Genomic DNA, 25,355 nt, shown 5'->3' with positions numbered 1-25,355 from the left:
GGGGTGGGATAGGGACGGTGGGAGGGAGATGCAAGAGGGAGGAGATATGGGGACATATTTATATGTATAGCTGATTCACTTTATTATAAAGCAGAAACTAACACACCATTGCAAACAATTTTACTCCAATAAAGATTTTAAATAAATAAATAAAGTATATTTTCCAATTTGGAAAATAGTTATTCTTAATATTTAAAGGCTGAATAGAGATAATGAGGAAAAATAAACTAAGAATGAAATTCAGAACCTTGATTACTAGCTTTATATAATAGCTGGATTAATAAGCATATTAAACTCTTTTGCTCAGTCAATGCTTATTTAGTGCCTATTAAATATAACCTGTTTCAGAAAAAAACTTTTTAAAAGAACAAAATATATTGATGTTCAGTTGTTGACACATGTATTGAATGTGAACTGAAACAGATTGGTTATTCAAAGAGCAATTTTAAACAGTACTAGAAACTGTATGGATCACGTACTACACATACTTAAGAGATGATTTCATCAGATTTTCAGAAAGAATGTGAGCTTCTATTAAAGGCAGTACGACTTTAAAAGGAAAGCTAAACCTAGGAAAACTGGATATATGCCAAATCAATTCAAATATTGAGCGTTTTTAAAAACATATATCTGATGACTATATTTCAGCCCAAATAATTATAGAGTAACCTAACTTAGAAACAAAAACCTCTAATTGTAAAGATAAGCTATAAATCTGTTTATAAGAAGGAAAAAAATTGTAAAATTCTGGCATCTTCATGATAATAGTCCAACTTCTGGGACAAAAGCCATATCCTTTATGTAACAAAAGAAACGGATCTATCTGGGACTAAAAATATACATACACTTTTTTCCTTACTTCAGTTTGTCGTGAAGACCCAATACAGAAATGATTTCTAATTAATTAGGGAGTGCAGTGATTTAATAGGTGTTTAATAACTTAGAATATATTGTTAGCAGCTTATTGAGGCTTTAAAACAATGCATATATTATATGAGAAGACATTTTGCTGCAAATAAATAATAGCAGTCCTAATATAGGCAGCAATTTATTATGTGGAATTTTAAAAACAATGGCAATGTGAGGTTTTAACCATATACTTTAGAATAGATAGTTATACAAAACATTGTTTTCCTTGACTACACTAAATATTAAAACAGATTTAAAATTACAGAGTTCTCGTCTAGAAGACAATGGCCCATATTTTTCGTTCAATCTTTTTTTTTTTTTACAGAGAAAACTGATTTCCCAGGGTCATAGTTAATGTCAGAGTGAAGATTAGAAGCCATGTCACCTGACTTCTACTGGCCCATGGATAATAGCTATATTATACTTTGGTGGGGAGGGGAGCCAGAACAGGCTAGGTTATACTGTCATAACAACTTTAAAACTCACACTAGCTTACAATAAGAAAATTTTATTTCTTGATCATGCAAAGAACACTGCAACTGTTCTCCATGTAGTGGCTAAGTATTCCTGGGTACTATGACCCGATGGCATGTTCGACTCAATGTATGATTCCACAGTGACCACTGCATGGGAGAAATCATGGAAAATCTCACTTTAGCTTTTAAATGCTTCTGTCTGAAAATTATGTACATTACTTCTGCTCACATTTCATTGGCCAAAGCAAGCTGCATGACCACGTTTAACTCCAAGGGAAAGGGAAATATCATCTTTCCACCTGTTAAAAAGAGGAGGAGAACCAGAACGCATCGGTGAGCCTTAGTAATGGCTACCACGACAGGAAACTCACCTCTATCTCAGATAGGCTACTGCATGTTTTGGAGGGCAAATTGTAAACAAGTTCATATGAAGTCAACTAAATGTGAGTTTGAGGTGAAAACTTTAGACACTGTGTCCATTTCAGAACTTTGAGAATAGCACCTGCATTCACAAAATACTGCCTTGGAAATAAAAAATTCTGGGAGGTGGAATTTTCTATACAGTGGTCCTTCTTCTAGCCCCTCCAAATGTGTCTATTCTCTCCTTTTTTGGACAGTTGTAAAAATATTTGAAGACTACTGTAATATCTTCTCTCCTTTGTCAATGAATTGTGCCAGGTTCTCTGGAAATACTTCCAGTTTGTGATCACCCTTCTAAAACTAATAGTTCAGGTGTAATTTGACCATTAAAGAAAAAAAGGGGACTATTGTCCATTTTTCTGAATTCTCTATTTCTATAAATGAATATTGTTTAAAACCATATTAACTTCTAACAATCATATCTCATAATTAACTCAATTTGAACTTATTGATACCAATGCAAGTCTTTTTCAAATATGCTAAGTCTCATTTCCCAAAACACTGCATTTGGCTGAGAATTGTTATGTTTGTTGTTGTGAAGTAAAGTCCAGAATTTTCTATTTCTCTATTTTTTATCTTGCTAAATTCTGCTTATATTTATAGACTAGAAGTCGGCAAACTTTTTCTGTAATGGGCCAGATGGTAAATATTTTAAGCTTTGTGATCCATATAAAATCCCTATTGCATATTCTTTTTCTTTTTTTCACAATGCTTCACAAATATAAAAACCATTCATAGCTTGAGAGCTGTAAAAAGAAAAAAACAGGCTGTGGGATGGATTTGGCCCACAGACTGTAGTTTGCCAAACCTTGTTTTAGATTATTGAGCCACTTTTGGAGTCTGATTTGATCAACCAGTACATCAGGATCTCTAACTTTTCCAGTTTGTCATTTACATATTTTATCAGAATAATATAAATGTTCTCAACTAGTCAACATTCAAAAATGTTGAAGAGAATAAGCTTGAGGAAAAAGCCTCACAGCACGCCAGTACAGATTTCTGTGCAGGCTGGCGTTAATCCATTACTTTCTGTTCCGTAGGTATACCTGAATCACAAATCCACTTAACCATGTTGTCATACAACTTACTCAACACGCTATCATAAAAGACTCTGTCCAATGTTTTGCTTAAATAACAAAACACTGTCTCTCTATAGCACTCTTCTGAGAGGGTCTGTTTATAATATCTAAAATAGTAACCTAATTTTGTAGGGCACAAATTGTTTTTTGTAACTAATGCTGCCTCCTGCTGATCAATTCCTTAAGTACTCACAACCCATCTTCTAATAATCCAATTTAGATTTCTTTCATAATCTACATTTAAGTTTATTGTCACAATATTTTTTCTTTCCATGATAAAAAGACAGATTAGTTCATCTTATCTTTCAGCTACTCTACTATTCTATACTGCTTCCAGATATAATTTTCAAAGGCCCAGCAATTTATTCACTACATTTATCCATTGCTCTAGATCAAAGATTGGCAAATTCTACCCCACAGGCCAAATCCAGTATGCCACCTTTTTTTTTTGTAAATAAAGTTTTATTGGAACAGATCCATGCTCACTCATTTATGTATTGGCCATGCCTGCTTTCACATCACAATGAGAGAGTTGAATAGTTTTCATCAGAGACTGTATAGCCCCCAAACCCTAAAATATTTACTAACAGGCCCTTTACAGATAAAGTTTGCCAGCCCCTGATCTAAATGGGTCTGGACTCAAACTTTTTATTCACCTAACCTAGGCTTTACTTTCACTTTATTAATATTTATTTCTTCTCTTTACTGACTAAAAGCCATTCTTCTTAACAGAGATAACAAAAGCAAAATAGGAATTGAGGCCAGGAAGTCACATTATCTTTTGATATCATATTATCTCTTGCCATTCCTCTGGATCAGACCCCCAGAAGCTCTTATCCTGACTAACCTCCCTGCTTCTCACTTTATCACCCATCCTATCCTCCACAATTCATCATCTGGGATGCTACTCAGATAAACTTTTCAAGAGACTAATCCAATTTAAGTATGTTAAAACTCTTTAAGGATTTCCTATGTTCAATACAAAAATCTAAACTCTTTCCTGAGGCATAAAATGCCCTCATGACCCAGCCCTTGCTGGTCAAACATCCTTTTCCTCTTGCTCTTCTCCCCCATGTACAGTCAGTGCTCAGCCATGTTGAACTGCTATCAGTTGCTGTATTCTCACACCCATCTGCATTTTGCACGCCTTCTCTCTCCCTGGAACACTTTCCACTGATATATCCTCCTTCTTCTTGACCCTCTTCAAGTCTCAAGTCAAGTATTTTCTCCTTTGGAACTTTTCCTGTTTCTCTAGCAGACATAGGTGGGCTTTACTCTTTGATATCATTGTGCGGTGTGTGTGTGTGTGTGTGTGTGTGTGTGTGTGTGTGTGTATAAACACATACATATCTATTGATCGAGCTCATCGAACTAGCTTGTCATTTTGCATTATAATCTGGCTGCATGCCTGCCTCTGTACTTGACTGTAAGTAACTTGAGGGTCTGAATTATGATTCTGATCTTGTCATCTCTAGAGTATAATACATACCCCAGTGCAGAAACTTCAGTTCAAGGTGCCTAAGAATGTCTCAGGAATTTTTTCATGGTGACTTTAGGTCAAAAGAAATATGTTACAGCTCTGTTTACTAAGTAGTTAGTAAACAACTTAATAAGTATTCATGTTCTAGTGACTTAGTAGCCATTTGAAAAAAATAATACTTTTAAATTAAAGAAAAAATACCATGCTTGAATAACCACAATTACTTACTAATGAAATGTGTGTGTCTGTAAGGCATTACACAAGTTCTCAAACATTAGAATTAAATTGGACACTGTCACCTTCATTTCCTGCTCTATACTGATTTTGGCATGGTATTGGTTTTTATTGCAACCACTGAAAGATCAGCTTTGCCAGGATATAATGCCATAGAGAGAAATATACTGTGACCTAATGTTGAAATGGTAAACTACCTTAAGCTAGTAATTTTCTGTGTCTCACAGATATAAAATATCATTGTGTTTTGCTTGAAAATTATAAATATTCCACAGTGCCCCCCTGAGTTCACTGCAGTGTCCTTGACATGCCGTTTGGGGAACCATAGCCCCAGTGCATAGAAGTTCATTGAATATTTGTGTAATCCACCCCAGCTAGAATGTCCATATGGTAAATTACATAAAACTTAATCAAAAGATATCTTTAAAGAGAAAATAGTTATAGAACTGGTATCAGCAAAATTTGCCAGCCAGGTGGTAAATATTTTAGGGTTGTAGGCCATATAGTTTCTTTAACAACTGTTCAATTCTGCCACTGTAGCATCAAAGCAGATATAAATAATATATAAATGTATGGATATGACTGTGTTCTAACACAACTTTATTTACAAAAACAGGTGGCCCGCTCATGGGCTAGTGTTTGTCAACACTAGCCCATGTTGGCAAATTAATAGAAAGCCTTTTAAAAGGTATATTCTTTCCAAACTAAAGTTACTAAAAAGGTATAAACAAAAGGTGAGACAGAACACCATGAGTCTATACCGATATGAATAAGTTAATAAATTGAAATTTTTATGAGGTATGGAATTACAAAGGTGTGATATTGTGATTTATTATAAGAAATATATATTTGGTCTTCATCCCAGTTTCTGGTTCACAGCTCCCAAAACCCTAGGAATTTCCTAAGTGTGGAGAGTGATAAAGGTGTCTTTTGTTTTGTTAATGAGGTGACTTTGGACCCCATCTAAGGATGGAGGCTGGTTGCCAGGAGAACCAACCAGGCAATTAGAGGGTTGGAACTTTCCATCCCACTCCAGACCTCCAGGGAGAGAAGAGGAGACGGAGGTTGAATCGACTGCCAATGGCTGTGCTTCCCTGGTGGCGCAGTGGTTAAGAATCTGCCTGCCAATGCAGGGGATACGGGTTCGAGCCCTGGTCTGGGAAGATCCCACATGCCACGGAGCAACTAAGCCCGTGAGCCACAACTGCTGAGCCGCGTGCCACAACTACTGAAGCCCCCGTGCCTAGAGCCCATGCTCTGCAACAAGAGAAGCTGCTGCAATGAGAAGCCCACGCACCGCAATGAAGAGTAGCCCCTGCTCTCCACAACTAGAGAAAGCCTGCGCACAGCAACAAAGACCCAATGCAGCCAAAAATAAATAAATAAATAAATAAAATAAATTTATTTAAAAGAAAAAGAAATTACCAATGACCGATGATATAATCAATCATGACTATGTAATGAAGCCTCCATAAAAACTCCAAAGGGACAGGTTCAGAGAGCTTCGGGGTTGGTGAAACCTAGAGATTTGGGGAGAGTGGTGTGCTTAGAAGCTCCGTGTCCCTTCCCACATACCTTGCCCTAGGCATCTTTTCCATCTGGCTGTTCCTGAGTTATATCCTTTTACAATAAACTGGTGACCTAGTAAGTAAAATGTTTCTCTGAGTTCTGTAAGCCGCTCTTGCAAATTAATCGAACCTGAGGAGAGGGGGTTGTGGGAACCTCTGATTTATAGCCAGGGGGTCGGAAGTACAGTTAACAACCTGGACTTGTTACTGGTGTCTGGTGCGGGGGCGGGTGGAGAAGGGTGCGTGTGCAGTCTTACAGGACTGAGTCCTCAACCTGTGGAATCTGGTGCTATCTTCCAGGTAGGCAGTGTCAGAATTGAATTGAATTCTTAGACGCTGAGATGGTGTTCTGAGAATTTCTCGTTGGAGCTGTGGGGAACCCTGCCTCCACCCCGTTGGAAATTGAGTCTCAGAACACCAAAAGAAAAGGGAGCAAGAATAACTTCATGTGCAGAAGCCTGGCAGACAACATCTTAAAGTGAACATCAATAAAGAGATAAATATAAATTATGTATCACTTGATAGGATGCAGTGAGAGGAATGCAAAATCATTTCTGTGATATTTATGCCAGAAATCTATAACAAATAATTAACAGGAAACATCAAATAAAACCCAAATTAAGGGTCATTCTACAAAATAACTGACCTATAATCTTCATAAATGTCAAAGTCATGAATGTCAAGGAAAGACTAGGGAACTGTTCCTGAAAAATGGTGACAATAGAGACATGACAATAAAATGTACCTCTGTGCAACGTATAATTCCAAACTGGATCATTTTGCCCCACAGAACATTATTAATATAACTGGTAAAATTTGAATGTGGTGTGAGGATTAGACACTAGCAATTATTCAATGTTTATTTCCTGATTTTGTTGGTTATATTTTGTTTACATGAGAGAATGTCTTTGCTCGCAAGAAATACATACTGAAGTGTTCAGGGTGGTTGGGGAATTGAGTCAGCAGCTTACTCTCAAATGGTTCAGGAACAAAAGTCCTTTGTCCTGTACTTATAACTTTTCTGTAACTTTGAGATTATTTCCATTTAAAAATTTTTTAATTTCTAAAATTAAACAGTGGAAGAGCAGATGTGCAAGGATTACTGCTCTGTATTAGCAGAAGAGCTGGCCCTGTTCCCATCCCAGGTGATTTTCCTCATTTCCTTGCCAAGCAAACACATCCTAGGGAATGTACAGGGACAGTAATTATAGACAGTATTGTTCTCCTTTATTTAAGGCACAGAAGTAGGTAAACTTTACTCAATCAACAAGGCTTTACTGAACATTACTACATTCTCAGCATTGTGTGAGACAGAGAAGGAAAGGAAATAAAATGTATAGAGCATCTGCATGTATCAGGCAAGGAAGACACAGAATGGCCTCTGCCCTCAAGGACTATGTACATTAGTTGAGTAGACAAGACTGGCATAAATTCACATGAGAAACATACTATATGATTACTAATTTATTTAATTGGTTAGCTTCTTTTCTCACCCTGTTCTTTGCAACCTCATCAGGAAGATCAATTAGAAGTACCAAAGATGCTTAATTAAGAAAGACCTGGAAATAAGGGTAAAAGTACAAGACAGAGTTGCCAGTATAGATCCAAACAAACTGAGAGGACAAAGAACCTTTCCTCTATGCTGGAGCAGAGAGAGGTAGAACCCCAGAAGACTGCTGGTATTTACAAATTCATCAACACTTTGCCTGTTAGCCACCTTAGATGTCCATAATATTGCTGAGGTAGAAATTTGAATGGCCCACAGTGTGAAACCAGTGGACAGGCAATGAGTCAACTGGCAATTGAATAAACCTAGCTGATCACTCAGAATCCATATCAGGGAATTTCCTGGCAGGAGTTAGCACTCCGAGCTTTCACTGCCGAGGGTACAAGCTCAGTCCCTGGTCGGGGAACTAAGATCCCACAAGCCGTGAAGTGTGGCAAAAAAAAAAAAAAGAATCCACATAAAATTAGCAGAGTCTAGAAGTAAGAAAAGAGTGGAGGTTTAGGATATTTTTTCTAGGTCAGAGATTATCAAAATGAGATCATTAACAGATATTTTCTGAGATAATAAAATGTTCAAATAAATTTGGGATGCAATGAAACAAATTAAGGCAAGTTTCTTTATTACAGAACTTCTTGGAGCCTAAAGTATGCTAATGTGCATTGTACACCTAAAAGGAGGGGTATTATTACATGCGGCATTTCACTTAGATCAGGAGCCATATCGAAACTTCTAAGTGTAGAAAATGTCTACCATGGAGACAGAATGAATAAAAAAAGAGATAGCTACTTTGAGAGGTATAGCATCAATAGTAATAATAATAATAATAATAATGATAGCTCCATATTATGCTTCCTGGGAGCCTCACACTGTTCTAAGGTTTAGTGCTTCATTTTATCTTGACAACAACCCTATGACATAATATAATTATGATCCCCATTTTACCTTGAGGAAAATTAGATAGAAAGGTTAAGTAAATTGTCGAAGGTCATATGACCAGAAAATGGTCAAGCCAGGATGCAGACTCAAGCAGTCTGCCTCCAGCACCCAGGTTCTTAACCATTACACTATATAACTTATCAACGAAATTCTTATTCATTTATTTCAAAGTAAATTATTAGCTGGATATTAAGCAAGAATGAAAAACAAGCATGGTGACTAATTTTAAAAGAAGGTCAGGAATTTAATTCAATGAAATTGGGAATACGGATAGGAGGTAAAAAACTTGTCATTATAATTATGAAGTATATAGTCATGATAATCCATAGTTCATTAAAAATAAGAAGCATTTCAAGCAAAGAATATGCACCCCAATGTTCTAACCCATGCTAACTAAAACAATATGGTGAGCACTTTAGAAGAGTTCTCACTCACCGTAATTCTCTTCATATCTAGCTGGCGCAGCTGCATCATATTCTGAAGGATAGTGTGCTTGTACCATGACTCTTGAGCTATTGGATTGCCATCAAAAGTGATGTCTGAGAGAGAAGTAGAATCAGCAAGGCAGCAAACACTCTCAAAACTGCAGGAAAGACAGAAACCACTGGATTACTGTGAGACCTTCAAATAGTACTTTGTTTTGTTTCATACACATTATTTTTTAGAACAGTTTTAGATTTACAGTAAAATTGAGAAGATAGTACAGACTTCCCACATGCTCCACACCAAGTTTCCCCTATTATTAACATCTTGTATTAGTATAGTACATTTTTTACAATTAATGAACTAATATTGATATATTATTACTAACTCAAGTCAATATTTTATCCAGATTTCTTTAGTTTTTCACAATGTCCTTTTTCTGTTCCAAGATCCCATCCAGGCTACCACATTACATTTAGTTGTGATGTCTCCTTAGGCTCCTCTTGGCTGTGACATTTTCTTAGACTTTCCTTATTTTTGGTAATCTTGACAGTTTTGAGGAGTACTGATCAGTTATTCTGTAGGCTGCCCCTCTATTGAAATTTGTCTGATATTTTTTTTCATGATGAGATTAGGGTTATGGTACATACGATTAATTAATATGACTTATCACTGTTGAAGTTGACCTTGATCACCTAACTGAAACAGTGTTTGTCAGGTTTCTCCAATGTAAAGTTACTCTTCCCTCCCCTTCTTTCCATACTGAATTCTTTGGAAGGTGGTCATTATGTGTAGCCCATACTTAAGGAGTAGAAGTTCAGTTTCCTCTCATTGAGGGCACAGTATCTACATAATTTATTTGGAATTCTTCTTCCCAGGGAGTTTGTCTTTTCCCTGTGTATTTATTTATTTATATATAAATAACTATTTATTTTTTTCAGAAAATAACCTATATGCTTGACAATTAAGGTTGAGATGATATTTGTAGCAAAAATAAAGTTCATTATCTGTAGCAAAAATAAAGTTCATTATGTTACTTTATTGTCATATTTAAAATTATCATATTTAAAGTTGAATCTATGCCTAGATTCAATTTTATTCAGTTTTGATTCATGGACATTTCATTTCATTCTTTGGGTTATAATCCAGTACAAGTTTACTTATTTTATTGTTCAAATTGTTCCAGCTTTGGCCATTGGACCTCTTTCAGTTGGCTCCTATGTCCATTTGACATACCCCTATTAACATGGATGTTTTGTTATTGTAAGCACTTCCTTACTTTCTAGCATTGTAAGATTCTCTAGACTCATATATTTCCTACCCCAGTCCTAGAATCAGCCATTTCTTCAAGAAGCCATGATTCCCTTTATTGGGGAATGGCATTAGAAACAAAGATCTAGTGGCTAGGTGTACTATTTACTACTAGGTGTCATTTCTTTTAGGCCCTCTGATGACAGAGCAAGGAAATATATGTGTGTATACCAACCTGTGCGTATACGTATATCGATATTTCTCTATGAAACCATCTGTGTCTACATTAAGCTAACCATGAGTTCAAACTGATGTCTCCAACTCTAATCTATTACCAAAGGGATCATCCTAGCCTCTTTCCCTTACTTATCTGTAAATTCCTACTCCAACAAGGAGAAATCTGGCTCCCACCATCTCTCATCCATTTTGTTAATTATTAATTCCAGAATATATGTATAGTGGTATCAGAATTTTCAATTTGTACCCCCATGGGAAATAACTTTATTAACAAAAGCATAATGATAATGTGTAATTCCTTTAACTTTATTAACAAAAGCATAATGATAATGTGTAATTCCTTTTGCATCTAGTCTTACAGACTCATTTCCAAAGTTACTTAGGTCAGCACCTTCCCCTCCTACTCTTCCCTGCTCATACCTTCAAGACGGCTGTTCCATACAATTGAAATACAGTTACAATCTCCTGTCATAGTCTATATTCATTTCTTCCTGGGATCCTCCAACCTCCTAAATTCTTTTTTTAATATGCATACATTAAAGTTCACTCTTTGCGCTGTAAAGTACTAAGGGTTTTGACAAATGCATAATGTCATGTATCGACCGAGAAAGTATCATACAAAATAGTTTCATTGCCCTAAAAAGTCCCCTATTTAACCATCCTCCTCTCTCTATGAATCTCTGGCAGCCACTGATCTTTTCACTGTCTATATTGTTTTGTTTTTTCCAGAATTTCATATAGTTGGAATCATATATTATAGTTTGTAACCTTTTCAGACTGACTTCTTTCACTTAGCAGTATGCAATTAAGGTTCATCTGTATCTTTCCGTGGCTTCATAGCTTCTAGTTTTTAAAAATTCACTGAGTAATAATATTCCATTGTCTATATGTACCACAGTTTGTTTGTCCATTCACCTATTGAAGACATCTTGGCTGCTTCCAGTTTTCAGTGATTATGAATAAAGCGGCTTAAATATTCATCTGCAGGTTTTTGTGTGAACATAAATTTTCATCTCAATTGGGTATTGAATTGCACTCAATAGTGCAATTGCTGGATTGTACAGTAAGACTATGTTTAGCTTTCTAAGAAACCACCAAACTGTCTTCCAAAGTGGCTGTACCATCTTGCATTCCTACTGGCTCTACATTCTTATCAGCATTTCATATTTGTCAGGTATTTTTAAAATTTTAGTCATTCCAATAGGTCTGTAGTGGTCTCATTGTTTTAACAGGCAACTCCCAAATGACAAAGATGTTGAGCATTTTTTCATATGCATATTTGCTACCGGTATATCTTCTCTGCATTTTCAGCTCTTGGGCCTATTTTAAATTGGGTTCTTTGTTTCCTTATTGTTGAGTTTTAAGAGTTTTTTTTGTCATATCACGAATATGTCTTTTATCAGATATATGTTTTGCAAATATTTCTCCCAGTCTGACTTGCCTTTTCATTTTCTTAATTGCGTCCTTCACAGGGCAGAAGTTTTTTATTTACACTATGTCAAACTTATCAATTTTCTCTTTCATGGATCATGCTTTTGGTGTTGTATCTAAAAACTTGCCAAACTCAACATTGCCTAGATTTTCTCTTAAGTTTTCTTCTAGAAGTTCTATAGTTTTGTGTCTTACATTTAGGTATGATCCACTTTGAGTTAATTTTGCAACAGGTATAAGGTCTATGCCTAGATTCAATTTTATATGAATATCCAATTGTTACAGTGCCATTTAGTGAAAAGACTATTCTTTCTCTGTTGAACTGCCTTTGCTCCTTTGTCAAAGATCGCTTGACTATATTTGTGTGGGTCTATTTTGGGACCCTCTATTCTTCTCCATTGATATATGTGTCCATTCTTTCACCAATACCGTGCTGCCTTGATTACTGTACCTTTATAGTAAGTCTTGAAATAGGTTAGTGTCAGTCCTCCAACTTTGTTCTCCTTCAGTATCATGTTGCTATTCTAGGTCTTAGCTTTTCCATATAAACTTTAGAATCCATTTGTCAATATCTGCTTGCTGGGATTTTGATCAGGACTTTCATTTTTTTATTGAGGTACAGGTGACATACAACACTGTATTAATTTCAGGTATACACATGATTCAATATTGGTATATACTGCAAAATGTTCACCATGATTAAGTCAGTTAACATCCATTACCATACATAGTTACAGAATATTTTTTCTTGTTATGAGAACTTTTAAGATCTATTCTCTTAGCAAACTTCAAATATGAAATACAGTATTAACTATAGTTGACACGCTGTACATTATATTCTCATGACTTATTTATTCTATAAGTGGAAGTTTGTACTTTTGACACCCTTCACCCATTTAACCCACCCCTTACCTAATCTATTATATATATATATATGGGCTTGGTATTTCATTTTATTTATTTATTTTAGATTTCACATATAAGTGAGACCATACGGTATTTGTCTTTCTCTGACTTATTTCACTTAGCATAATGCCCTCAAGGTCCATCCATGCAGTTGCAAATGGCAAGATCTCATTCTTTCTTATGGGTGAATTGTGCGTGTGTGTGTGTGTGTGTGTGTGTGTGTGTGTGTGTGTGTATCACATTCTCTTTATCCATTTATCCATCAATGGACACTTAGGTTGTTTCCATATCTTGGCTACTATAAATAATGCTGCAATGAACATGGGGGTGCCTAAATCTTTTTGAGTTAACTGCTTTCATTTTCTCCAGATAAATACCCAGAAGAAGAACTGCTGGATCACATGGTAGTTTTATTTTTAATTTTTGAGGACTTTCATTTTTTAAAGAAGGGAATAATCACTTTTCTAAATAATACCCCAGAGCAGAGTGATAAAACTCATTTAAATTAGAATCACTCTCTTTAATGACTATTCAAATAACTAATGTAAACAGGCCTAAAAGTACTTTAGGACTACTTTACTTATATTTAGGAACTATACTAAATATCTTTCTGTGTTAAGAAAAACTAGAGGGCTTCCCTGGTGGCTCAGTGGTTGAGAGTCCGCCTGCCGATGCGGGGGACACGGGTTCATGCCCCGGTCCGGGAAGATCCCACATGCCGCGGAGCGGCTGGGCCCGTGAGCCATGGCCGCTGAGCCTGCGCGTCTGGAGCCTGTGCTCCGCAACAGGAGAGGCCACAACAGTGAGAGGCCCGCGTACCACAAACAACAACAACAACAACAAAAAAAACAAAAAAAAAAAAACTAGAGGATATAGAATATTTATGGTATAGAAAATAACCTATATGCTTGACAATTAAGGTTGAGATGATATCTGTAGCAAAAATAAAGTTCATTATGTTTCTTTATTGTCATATTTAAATATTTCTTCTATGTTTTCCTCCCATTCAAGGTAGAGATACTCTGCTATCAATTATTTTACCTCAGAGCTTATCTTTACCAACCTAAAAGGTAAATCTCATAATTCATATACATGTTATGGTTTTTGAGACATGGTTGAGAATTAGGGAAGGCACTTTTTAAAAGGCTAGTATATGCAAATAAAATGAGTGTTCATGAATTTAGACTTAATAATCGCTTTGAGTATAAATAAACGAGAACAAACATTGCAATTTTTCCTACCTGGCATTGATAAAATTCTTTTTATCACCAATATAAAATATCTCAGAACAGTTTATGGTGTTTTAGATGAATGTTTGAAAGATGCTTCTCTCATTCCCTCGTAGTTTTTTATGTAAAGCTAGAATCAAATAACATGCTTCTGATAACTTTAAAACTGAAACACAAGGCAAACTTTTACTCCTTCACATTGTTAAGTGAACTAACTCATCACCTTCCCTTCACAAATCTGCTTCTCCATGCATATTTCATAACTGATTAAGTCATCAAGGCAGTTGCCACTATGAGCCAATCTCTTACTTAGAAATTGACTGAGAATGGGAACTGTGAAGGGTCATCAAGGGATTTTAAGCAAGGTAGGGGGCCAATGTGATGAGAATAATCATAACTTAGTAACATTATGGAAGGTATAAAGGAAAAAAAAGAGTTAAAGAGTAAAAAACCAGTTATAAAGTAGATTGCAGTAAGTAACAGAGGTGAAAAAAGTAAGGGTCAAGCATATCTAAGGTAGTAGCTATGAGAGTAAAGAGGAGGGAATAGGTTCTACAGAAATTCAGAGTGTAGTATGAACAGAAATTAGTAATTATTTGGGTGTGAGGAAGAGAGGAATCTGGAAAAACATTCAGGTTTCTCTCTCGGGTTAATGATTGAGGCAGTGATTACAAGAGTGTATAGTTTGTCAAGATTCACTGAGCTTTACACATAAAATCGGTGCATTTTATTACATGTAAATTATATCTCAATAAATTGATTTACAAAGAAACTTAAAGTATTAAAAACTACATGTTTGACAGATCACCTTTTCCTCTATCAGCTCTCCTTTATGAGGAACACTATGCTACACTGGTGGCCAGTGGCTATTAGCACATGTTTCCAAAAGGCTTTCATTACATTTTCCTCCAACTACCACAGGCTGGGATAACTTAATTTCAACATTAAGATATTAACTAATGTGAGAAGCAGAGGCAACATAGCTCTTCTATGTTGAAGAGCATTTTTCTTCAATGGCCCAGCATATCTGAACAGAATTAAACTGTAAGCTATGACCGGATAAGACCACTATGACCTGATATCTGTCACTAATTAGGTAGATGCACTGAAAAGTGGAAAAATATGTCCAGAAGCACAGAGAAGCTGGAAAACTTCATTCATTGTAGATATATTCTAATTTTATTGTTATTTACTATTTATTTACAAGCTGGACTGCAGAGAGTCTATGATTTATTTCTTATTGCAGGTATAATTTTAAACTGAAATGATTATAACTGTCCCCAGCTCTACCTCTCAAGTATTCCCCTGGAGAATGGAATTAGTCTAATAATTTCTAAATGGGTGCTGTTAAACACAAAACTAAACAGTATCTTCACTGAATTCAAATACTATATAGGAGAAAACATTATGCCTAGTGAATGTAGTCATCATGAAGCACTTCAGAGATCTAGAAGACCTGTTGATGCCCATCTGGTTTATGTCTGTAATTCAAGCACAACCAAAAAAAGAGGCACCAGGAATGGGAAAATCATTTCAATCCTTAGCAGGTACTTTCCTGGAAACCCTTCCCAGATCAGCAGCTAGCATTTACACCCAGACTGAAGTCTTTACGCTTTGAATAGTTTTATTAAAGTAAAAATAGATTCGTATTTGATCCAGAAGATTCCTCACAAAATTTCATTTCCATCTGCAAGGCATTTGACCAGTAAACATGCCAGACATTCCTAGAAATGCACTGACAAAGTGCATATGATTTTAAAGACATTCTCTAATCAAATAAAACCAGACTCCTTAAGTACAAATACAGGCTAATGAAGGGTTATATCCTACCTAACCAAAGAAAGTCTAAATCAGATTGTTAAAAAACAAAAACACTTGTAAATACAACACTAAGTATAACGGGGTAGTACTGGCTTTCAAGAACAGTCTCTCCTTTATTAAGAACACTCAGTTGCTTGTCTCTTCAAAGTACCAAGAATGGAAAAGTTTTGGTCCAAAGGCTGACATTTAACTCATAATTTGACTTTAATCGTTTTCCAGATTACTCATACATTTGTTCTTCCCCTAGCAGTCTCTTCCCAATGCCACATCTGCTTCCTATCTGCTAAAGAACCTATAGAGGAACAATCTGTCCCTACTGATCAAAACTTTCATCTCAAAAGGAAAATGAACTATTTCAGTCCATTTTATGCTTACTTAATAAAATACTGATAAAATATAAAATTCCCATATATGCATGTATACCACATAGATATTTAACTAAGAATTCCCAAATACCAATCAAATTTCTCCAATTAGAAAGTTCTCCCCAAAAGTAAGATAGGTACTCTAGTAAAAAGGGTTTTACTCTTTCATACCAATGAAGTATCAAGTACTCTGGAATAATCTTAATGAAAAGCTCACTTATTTTATACTGATAAGTGAGAATTTTACTGAATAGTTACTATGTGTCTGGCAGGCTAAAATGAAATGGAACAGTAGAATAAATCAAGTGTGCTCACAAGAACTGAAATATACACAATTAACAAACATAAAATAACTAGAAAGATCAATAAGATAATATCTAAGTCTTAAAGAATGAAGCACAGTTAAAGAAAAGAGCATATAATGACAGTGTTTGTATTTCTGATAAAATGATGAACTAAGTTTGTGGACTGAGGCTCTTGCTAAAAACAACTAAAAATGCTGCATAAAATAAATTTTAAAAATCTTCTCAAATGCATCCATAACCTGTTTTAAAAAAAAAAAGAAATACGCAAGCCAAAAAAAAAAAAGTAAAGGTGGGAAGCCAGAGAGGTAAGCAGAATGTTGAAACTGACCTTTTTGTTGTGAGGGTACTTATTGAACCCAATGAACCTGAGCTCTGGTTTACATGATCTTCAAAGCTGGAGGACAGAAGACAAATCCTAGGGGCCACCCAAGTTGGAGAGTCTACTGGAGACCTGTCCATAACCCTGTTACCCCAGGGGCTAGGGTCTCAATATAGGGTGAGTTATAAACTTTTCTACCTACTACCCCAGGAATATTGCCTATCTCAAAACCTGGGGCTAAGAACTGGAGGAAAATTCTTCCCTGTTTACTTGTAACCACAAACCACAATTTGCAACCTGAATCCACACTAAATGGGTGGTCTAAAATGTTTCAAGAGGAGAACTGATATTTTGAAGAGGTCGAAGGCTTCTTATGTCCATAGGCATCTGACAAAAACAACTGAAACTCCTCCATGGAGAAACCTACCTTTATACAAGACCCCAAGAATTCCCAAAGATAGGTACCAAGATAAATAAACAGTTCACAGTTCAAAAGGAAATAAAACACTCTAACAGCCAGCAGAAACAACAGGTGACATTGTCAAACTGGCTATGACTTCTTCATATAATGGGATTATCAAACAGAATATAAAAATTATAATATATTCCAAGAAATAAAAACAGGTTTAAAAATGTAAGTAAACTCCAAGAAGAGCTGAAAAGGCACAGAACTTCTAGAGATCAAAAAAATTTTTTAAATTAAAGTTAAAAAGTCAAAGGCAGTGGATGGAGATAAAGGGAATCAAGCACTTATCCTATTTTCCTTGCACAAACCAAAAAGCTAGTAAAAGTTTTCTTTATAGAAGAAACATAGCTTAAAAAATGAAGAATGATAGAATATCACCATTTGTAACCCCCCCAAAGAAGTAATGGATTCAGACAACGATCATCAGTAACTACTAAAATACTTAGGTGAAAAGATGATGGGGAACTTATTAAAAATGGAATAGGCTAACAACCATTGAACCCCATAATCAGTTTTAGCATTATAGTAAGCAAAACTAACATGCATTTTTTCATATATATATATATATATATATATATATATATATGTATGTATTGGGTTGGCCAAACGAACTTTTTGCCCAACCCAATATATATGTATAGGTATATACATATACATATTTTTTCTCCATATACATTTTCTTTCACTTTCCCGCTTCTTTTGGTGCTCCATAACAAGTAACCATCTGTGTTTGATACATGTTAATTAATGTTAGTCACTAGAATTCTTTTTAGTACATGATGGTAGTAGGGGGTTCTTAGAAATGAATGGTTCTACTAATAATAAGTCATTATGTTTTTGTCACAAAGCAAAAATATGTTGGAAAAAAATTTTCACACTGCATGAAAAAGAACTCCAAATTTCCCTTGGGGAAACTATTGGTAGTTTAACCCATTCATCACAATATTTAAAAGATTTTAATATTTGAGAAGCTAAAGTGACAACAGAGATAAATAAAGAGAAGACTGTGGATATAGATAGAATCAAAAAGAAAGTGAAAAGGAGAAGATAGAGACCTAAAGAGCTGAACAGAAGTAACAGAGAAAAATGTTAAACTGTCTGTTTACATATCTTTTGTTACAATGCCATGACTACGATTCAATAAAGAGAATATCTATTATGTCTGTATGCATCTGGTTGACAGAAGACACCAGCACAGAGTTGAGTGTCTCAATTGCAAATGACAATTCTATTAGCTTTCTCCAGGCTACAATGATCATTTTCTAGCAGTAAAATGGAAAAACAAACAACATAGCTTCAGTCTCAGGTGATTCACAATGACTCTGATTACTGAGGGTAGATTTCAGGACCTGATAATGTTCTTGTAATGCTAATTTGTGACACTGAAACCAAACTTAAAATGACAAAGTAAATTCCTAATGACATATTTCCTCTTACTGGATTGATATGTGAATTACAGAAGAAAAAAAGGATTCTTTGCTGTCTCAAATATGATAATGATAATTCTAAAAGGCATGATCATTTTAGCCACTTCAGACCTTTATACTGTTTATGAATTCCATGAGCTATAAAGCAGGTTAAATAATATCCCCACATACAAAGAGATGTAAACTCAGTACTAAGTAGGTAAGCAGCTCTCCGAGAAAACAACAGCCTGATGTAGCATTTGCCAATTCCATGGTGTAAATATTTCCAACATGGCCAATTTTAAGCTATGAAGAGGATGTTGCTGAGGTGAGGAGATGCACCTAAATTGGTCTAGTGAGCCAGTACAAGCTGGCCTCAGCACACCACTGCAGACCAAATTCCTCTTTTACAGTTAATGGAAGGACAGCTATTATTCTATCATGAAAAAATTTTGTTATTTGGACGAACTTCCTCCTAATGATGGTTTTACAATATTTTTGAACTTTTTATCAACATGTAATACATAGAAAGACTACAAATCACAAGTACACAGCTTGATGATTCTGCACAAACTGAACGTACTCATGTAACTAGTACCCAGATCAAAATATTACCGACACCCTGGTGCCTCCTTTTGTGTCCCCTTACAGCCATTACACCTGCAAAAGGTAACCACTATCCCAATTCCAACACTATAGATACAGATTTGCCTGTTTTAGATAAAATTGTATATATGCGTTTGTTTGAATCTGGCTTCTCTTGCTACACGTTTTGTTTTTTTGAGATTCATCCATATTGTATGTAGCTGTAGTTTGATGATTTCACATTGCTGGGTAGTATTCCATTATATAAAAATAGCATTCGGGCTTCCCCGGTGGCACAGTGGTTGAGAATCCGCCTGCAGATGCAGGGGACACAGGTTCGTGCCCCAGTCCGCGAAGATCCCACATGCCGCGGAGTGGCTGGGCCCGTGAGCCGTGGCCGCTGAGCCTGTGCGTCGGGAGCATGTGCTCCGCCACAGGAGAGGCCACAACAGTGAGAGGCCCGCGTACCACAAAAAAAAAAAAAAAAAAAAAAAATAGCATTCAATTTACTTCCTCTATTCTACTATTAGTGGACACTTGTTTGCAGTCTGGTGTTATTATAAACAGTGAAACTAAGAATATTAAGCTTTTCTGTGGAGTATAAACCTAGGAGTAGAACTGCTGCGTATAAAGTATGCTACTAAGTTCAACTTAATAGATACTGCCAGAGTTTTACAAAATGATTTTACCTATTTACACTCCCACTAGCAGGTATGAGAGCTTCAGTAGCTCCACATCTTCGCCAATGCTTCTTATAATACGTTAGACATCGACAAATCGTACAATCTTGTCCTCTTTTAAAATATTAATTCTTCTATATTTCAGTAGCTGCTAATACCGGCTGGGCAACAGAATCATTTGTGGAGCTTATTGAAAAATACAAATACTTAGAACCCATCCATATCTAAATCAGAATCTCTAGGAGTAGGGTCATAGATGAATAATTCCTAATAGTTCTAATAGGTGATTCTACTGCAAAGTCAAGGTTAGAGACCATTGAGGTAAACTTCAATATCCCCTTAAAACTACAGATTTCTAATGTGAACTTCACAATTCCTTGCTAATATTAAAAAAGGATTCACAATTCTAAGGAGAAAGATGACTTCTCCAAAGTCACACTGTGATATACTGGCCCATGTTCACAAATATAATATGTCAAAAAATGGCAAACTATCTAAATGACCATCAATAAGGGACTCATTAAATAAATTAAGATTAATCCATGCAATGAAATTAAATGTAGCCATTAAAGAGAATGAGATGTACATGCAGGGCTGATATACACTTCGTATAACTAACTGCCTTAGTTAAAATTCTGAAATACTTCCATGCCAGGTGATAAAGACCACTACTCTCAAAATACCTAAATGCCCCTCCTCACTGCTCCACTCTCAGCCCTGAGGTGCCCTGTACCTCCTATTATTTTGGCAGCAAAAAGATTAACCTTTGACACAGCAGGGGCCTCGAGATCCAGTTTAGCACCTATTCTGACCAAATCAGTGTCCATGCATTAAAAAAAATTCGTTTTGAAAACCTCACCTCACTCCATAAACCTCACCTCACTCCACCTCAGCAGTCTTCTCCATATCTGTTCCTTTCTGCCTTCCTTTTTTTCTGATTATAAAAGTAACACATAATCTGTGAGGAAATTTGGAAAAGTATAAAAACAAAATTTGGAAAAGAAACAAAACCATGTGAAATCCTTCCTCCTACAGATAGATAGATAGATAGATAGATAGATAGATAGATAGATATACAAAATGGAGAGCATTTTATATGAAATAGCTTTGTATACTGCTTCCTTAATATTCTACTAACACTTTTGCATGTCATGATTTTAAAATTATTATTTTATTGAATGCATAGTATTTCCATGTTTTTAGAATGTCCTAATTTTTTTAATCTGCTGAATTCTAGTCATCTATGGAACAAATCTTCTATATTAAAATGGAGAGAAATTACAAGAAATAATATATATGAGAAATAAACCTTGAAAGATTTCTGTTTGTGGTAATGAATCTTGGGGACCATATTGTAAGGTTTAGTTGGCAAAAAAACAGAAATATTTAATCAGATATAAGCAAGTATATTTTTGTCTTGGCATAGTAGTTTGAGATTAGGAATAATAAACAAGAATAAACTGAGCAGTTTAAATCTTAATTCAGTGGAGGTTCTCGAGGAAATTTGTATAGAAAACAAATAATGAAATCATTTTGGTAAAAAGTGATATACTGAGCCTGTGTGCTTAGAATTTCCAGGCATAGTACCTGTCTTCTTTTCCTCTCTGGCATGTTCATGATCAGCATAAATAAAACTAATGTTTTAATCCATGGGGCCTTGCTACACTATCCACTGCATAGAGGAAACCATAGAATGAAAGATAGTGGTGCTCATTCTACTGGTAATTCTCATGAGTTGGCTTGGGTTACTTATGATGGTGGCAGCCTGCATCCTTGACGATTCTTACTGTCTTTTGCTCCCATCAAAGAGACTGCCAGAGGGGGTAGGATAGGTAAACTTGGATAAGAATAGGTCTGTGCCTCCACTCTTGGATACCTAAGTCGTTTCCATTTTGAACTATTAAACAATTCTGTAATGAGTATCCTTGTAGGACTAGTTTGGTAGGGTTATCAACAAAGTACCACAAACTGGGTAGCTTAAACGATAGAAATTCATTTTCTCATATTTCTGGAGGATAGAAGTCCAAGATCAAGGTGTCAGCAGGGTTTATTTTTTCTGAGGCCTCTCTCTTTGGCTTGTAGATGGCCATATCTTAGCCCCGTCTTCACACAAATGGGTTTTCTTCTGTGTGTGTGTGTGTGTAGAGGTGTCCTATTCTCATCAGAATTAGGACCCACCCATGTGACCTCATTTTACCTTAATTACTTCTTTAAATGCCCTGTCTCCAAATAAGGTCATATTCTGAGGTACCAGGGATTAGGACTTCAACATATGAATGGTGGGGGGGGATAGAACACGCTTCAGCCCATAGCACTCCTATATAAGTCTTTATGCATATTCTTAGGTTTGATCCCTATATTCCTATCCATCACTTATTTCTCTTTCTGAATCATGAACTGCCAAAAGTATCTATCTCTTATTCAAATGGCAGTTACATTAAATTTCATTTGCTACATGATCCAGACAGAATGACTGTAAGGAAGAGTTCAGTGTGAAACTGGTATTGGTGAATACAGCATCATTTCCTTAAGATTTCATCAGAACATTAAATATTCATTGTAGCACTTTTGACCTTCCCAACCAATTTAAACTACAGTAGCATAATGTAACACTGCTACTTATCTCTTCATTTGAACAGAAGATTCCTGAAATCTCTCATTTCATTTTATAGTCAAGTCACAAGAATAAAAACAATAATGTATTCATTCAGGAACCCTGGGGCTCTCCTCTAAACTGAATAGCATCATCTTATAGTACTCTATATAAATCATATTCCTTCACTCATGAGGAACATGGCAATTTCTATATATTCAGGTTCTCAAATAATAACTCCCAGTGCTGGTTATCTAGCCCACATGGGCATAGTTGCACACAGTTAGAAGGGTTTTCACTTCATATTACAAACCTTTAGCTATCTGCAGCCTTTGGGAAAGGGATAGATAATTTATTAACAGAGTGACATGTCGTACTACAATTTTGTTTTCATTGTTAATATGGAAAAGAAAGGTTTAAAGGGCATTGTGTATGATAGGCACTGGCATTATTGCTAAAGACAGAAGGATGAGTAAAATTGAATTTCTACTCTTAAGGAAATTACATTCTGATAGGAGAGATAAGTATATACATGCATACATGCATGTATACACATATATGTGAGGTAAATGCAGGGGCATAAACTGAATGTCCCAGTCCATCTTCCAAAAAACAATATAAGAACTAGAAGAACAACAGACAAATCACATAAAACCAATGCCCATAACATAACAAAAAGACAGAGAATGCCCAAGTATCAAATTACCTATAAGGAGGTAAATATAGAAGGACACTTTGGAAAAAAAACTTTGCCCAAGAGAGAAAAGGGGAACTAGTAGTGGGACTAAGACTAATTTACAATCACCACCAGAAAGAGAAAGTCCACACGAGGTGCAAAAATACTGGAGAGTGCCATTAGATCAGAGCATATACTACATGGAATGAACTTTTAAGAGCACATGATTCGCTGTGGCAGTCTTCAAAAATTAATTGCTCTTGAGGTGATAGAAAGGAAGGTAAAGGAGGTCTTTGGAAATTGCATGGTGAAGGTGAAAATGGGCAAAGGGGCAAAAGGGGGAAATGTAGAGGCTTGCAAGACAAAAGAGAACCCCAAAAATAAAGATTAGAAAGAAGATACACAACCCCTTCTCCCCAACACACACACACACACACACACACACACACACACACACACACTGTACTTTTGCTACACTGACAGAAGATACCCTTGACCTAAGAGTCTTGTAAATCACCCAAACTCACAAAATAAACTGGCAAAAACAGACTAAATCTATACCAAGTATTTTAAGAATACAAAATCAAACCCACTTAAGCTGATGAAAATTCCCTCCCACCTCGAAAAGAAATATGAAGAACAAGAAAACTATAACATGATATTCCACACTGAATTAATTATCCTCAAATAAGCATTTGGAGGTATGAAAAACCACCTTGAATATAAAATTCAAAAATTAAAAGCAGAAATGGACAATAACAGGAAGAAATAAAAATAGAGTTGACTGAACTTAGGAAAGAAATGAAAGGAAAAGACAAAATCATTGCAGAATCAAAGATTAAATTACAAAGTCCCCAACGGAGACTAGATCCAAATAAAATTTTACTAAGGGACATTGAAGAAAGCCAGAAAAAACAACCAAGAGAATGAAAACAAGGCAAAGAAATAAAATGGATCAGAAGTAAAGTGGTTGAAATAGAAGAAAACCAAAGACGAAAACAAGTATGTGTAATAGGAGATCCTGAAGATAAAAACAAAACAATTGAACAGAACTAATACTTAAAAGTATAACCCAAGGAAACTTTCTGGAAATAAGAAAAGACCAAAATGTACATACTGAAAAGGACCAACAGGTACCTGGGAAAACTGAACCAGGATGATCAATTTGAAAACATATCCTAATAAAACTGTTAGACTTAAAAAAAAAATTTTTTTTTTAATCCTCAAGACCTCTAAGCATAAAGATGACAATTGAAATCAGACTGGCACCAGATGCCCTAAACACAACTTACAATGCAAAGTAACAACAGCAATATATTTTTTTAAAAAACTCACGGAAAGAATAAATGAACCAAGAATTTTATATTTAGACAAACTGTCCTTCAAGTATCAAGGTATAGAAAAACTTAACATAAGCTAACATAAGCCCTGTGGAATTGAGTTTTAATTGAAAGTTTCATTACTGAATTCATGAAGGTGTCAGTATAAAGTCATAGTTTTAAATGTATACAGATAGACAAATAGATAAATGTATATAACTCACAGAAACACACACTCACACACACACACACACACACATTTCCTAATTCTATCCACTGAGGAGGCCTAGAAGCAATGATATCCCAGTAACCATGAACATACCTGGCACTCAAATCTTGATGTCTAAATACCATTTTCCACTAAAAGGAATCAGAACCCCTGTAAAAGATGAGCCTGGAACATCTAGTTGTGCCAGAAAGTAAGAAAGTGCTCAAAGAATGAGGACATATCAAAAGATAATAGGAGACAGCTTAACAAATCCAAGAAAATATGAACATCAAAATATAGTTGATCCTTGAACAATGTGAGTTTGAACAGTGCACTTATAAGCAGATATTTTTCAGTAGTAAATACTTCGGTACTACACAGTAGTACTGTGTAGTTGGTTGAATCTGAGGATATAGAGGAACCTCAGATGAGGACAGCTGACTATAAATTATCAGCGGATTAACCCCTGCGTTGTTCAAGGGTCAACTGTAAATAACAAGAGTAAAGGATTATAACCTTCTCTTTC

At 35.6% G+C, this 25,355-nt stretch overlaps 1 protein-coding gene across 3 annotated transcripts in view; it reads right to left on the bottom strand.

The window, feature by feature from the left end:
• LRRC49 (leucine rich repeat containing 49) overlaps positions 1–25,355 on the bottom strand; it is a 144,670-nt gene that overhangs the window by 55,053 nt on the left and 64,262 nt on the right. For all 3 annotated transcript variants that reach the window (XM_024128798.2, XM_024128799.2, XM_024128800.2), the window contains one exon: positions 9,045–9,192. In XM_024128798.2, the coding sequence (XP_023984566.1) occupies positions 9,045–9,192 (148 nt within the window). The remainder of the gene's footprint in view (positions 1–9,044; positions 9,193–25,355) is intronic.

The sequence above is a fragment of the Physeter macrocephalus genome, chromosome 11 (genome assembly GCF_002837175.3).
Source record: "Physeter macrocephalus isolate SW-GA chromosome 11, ASM283717v5, whole genome shotgun sequence".
NCBI classification, from domain to species: domain Eukaryota; kingdom Metazoa; phylum Chordata; class Mammalia; order Artiodactyla; family Physeteridae; genus Physeter; species Physeter macrocephalus.
This window is presented reverse-complemented; position numbering and strand designations above follow the sequence as displayed.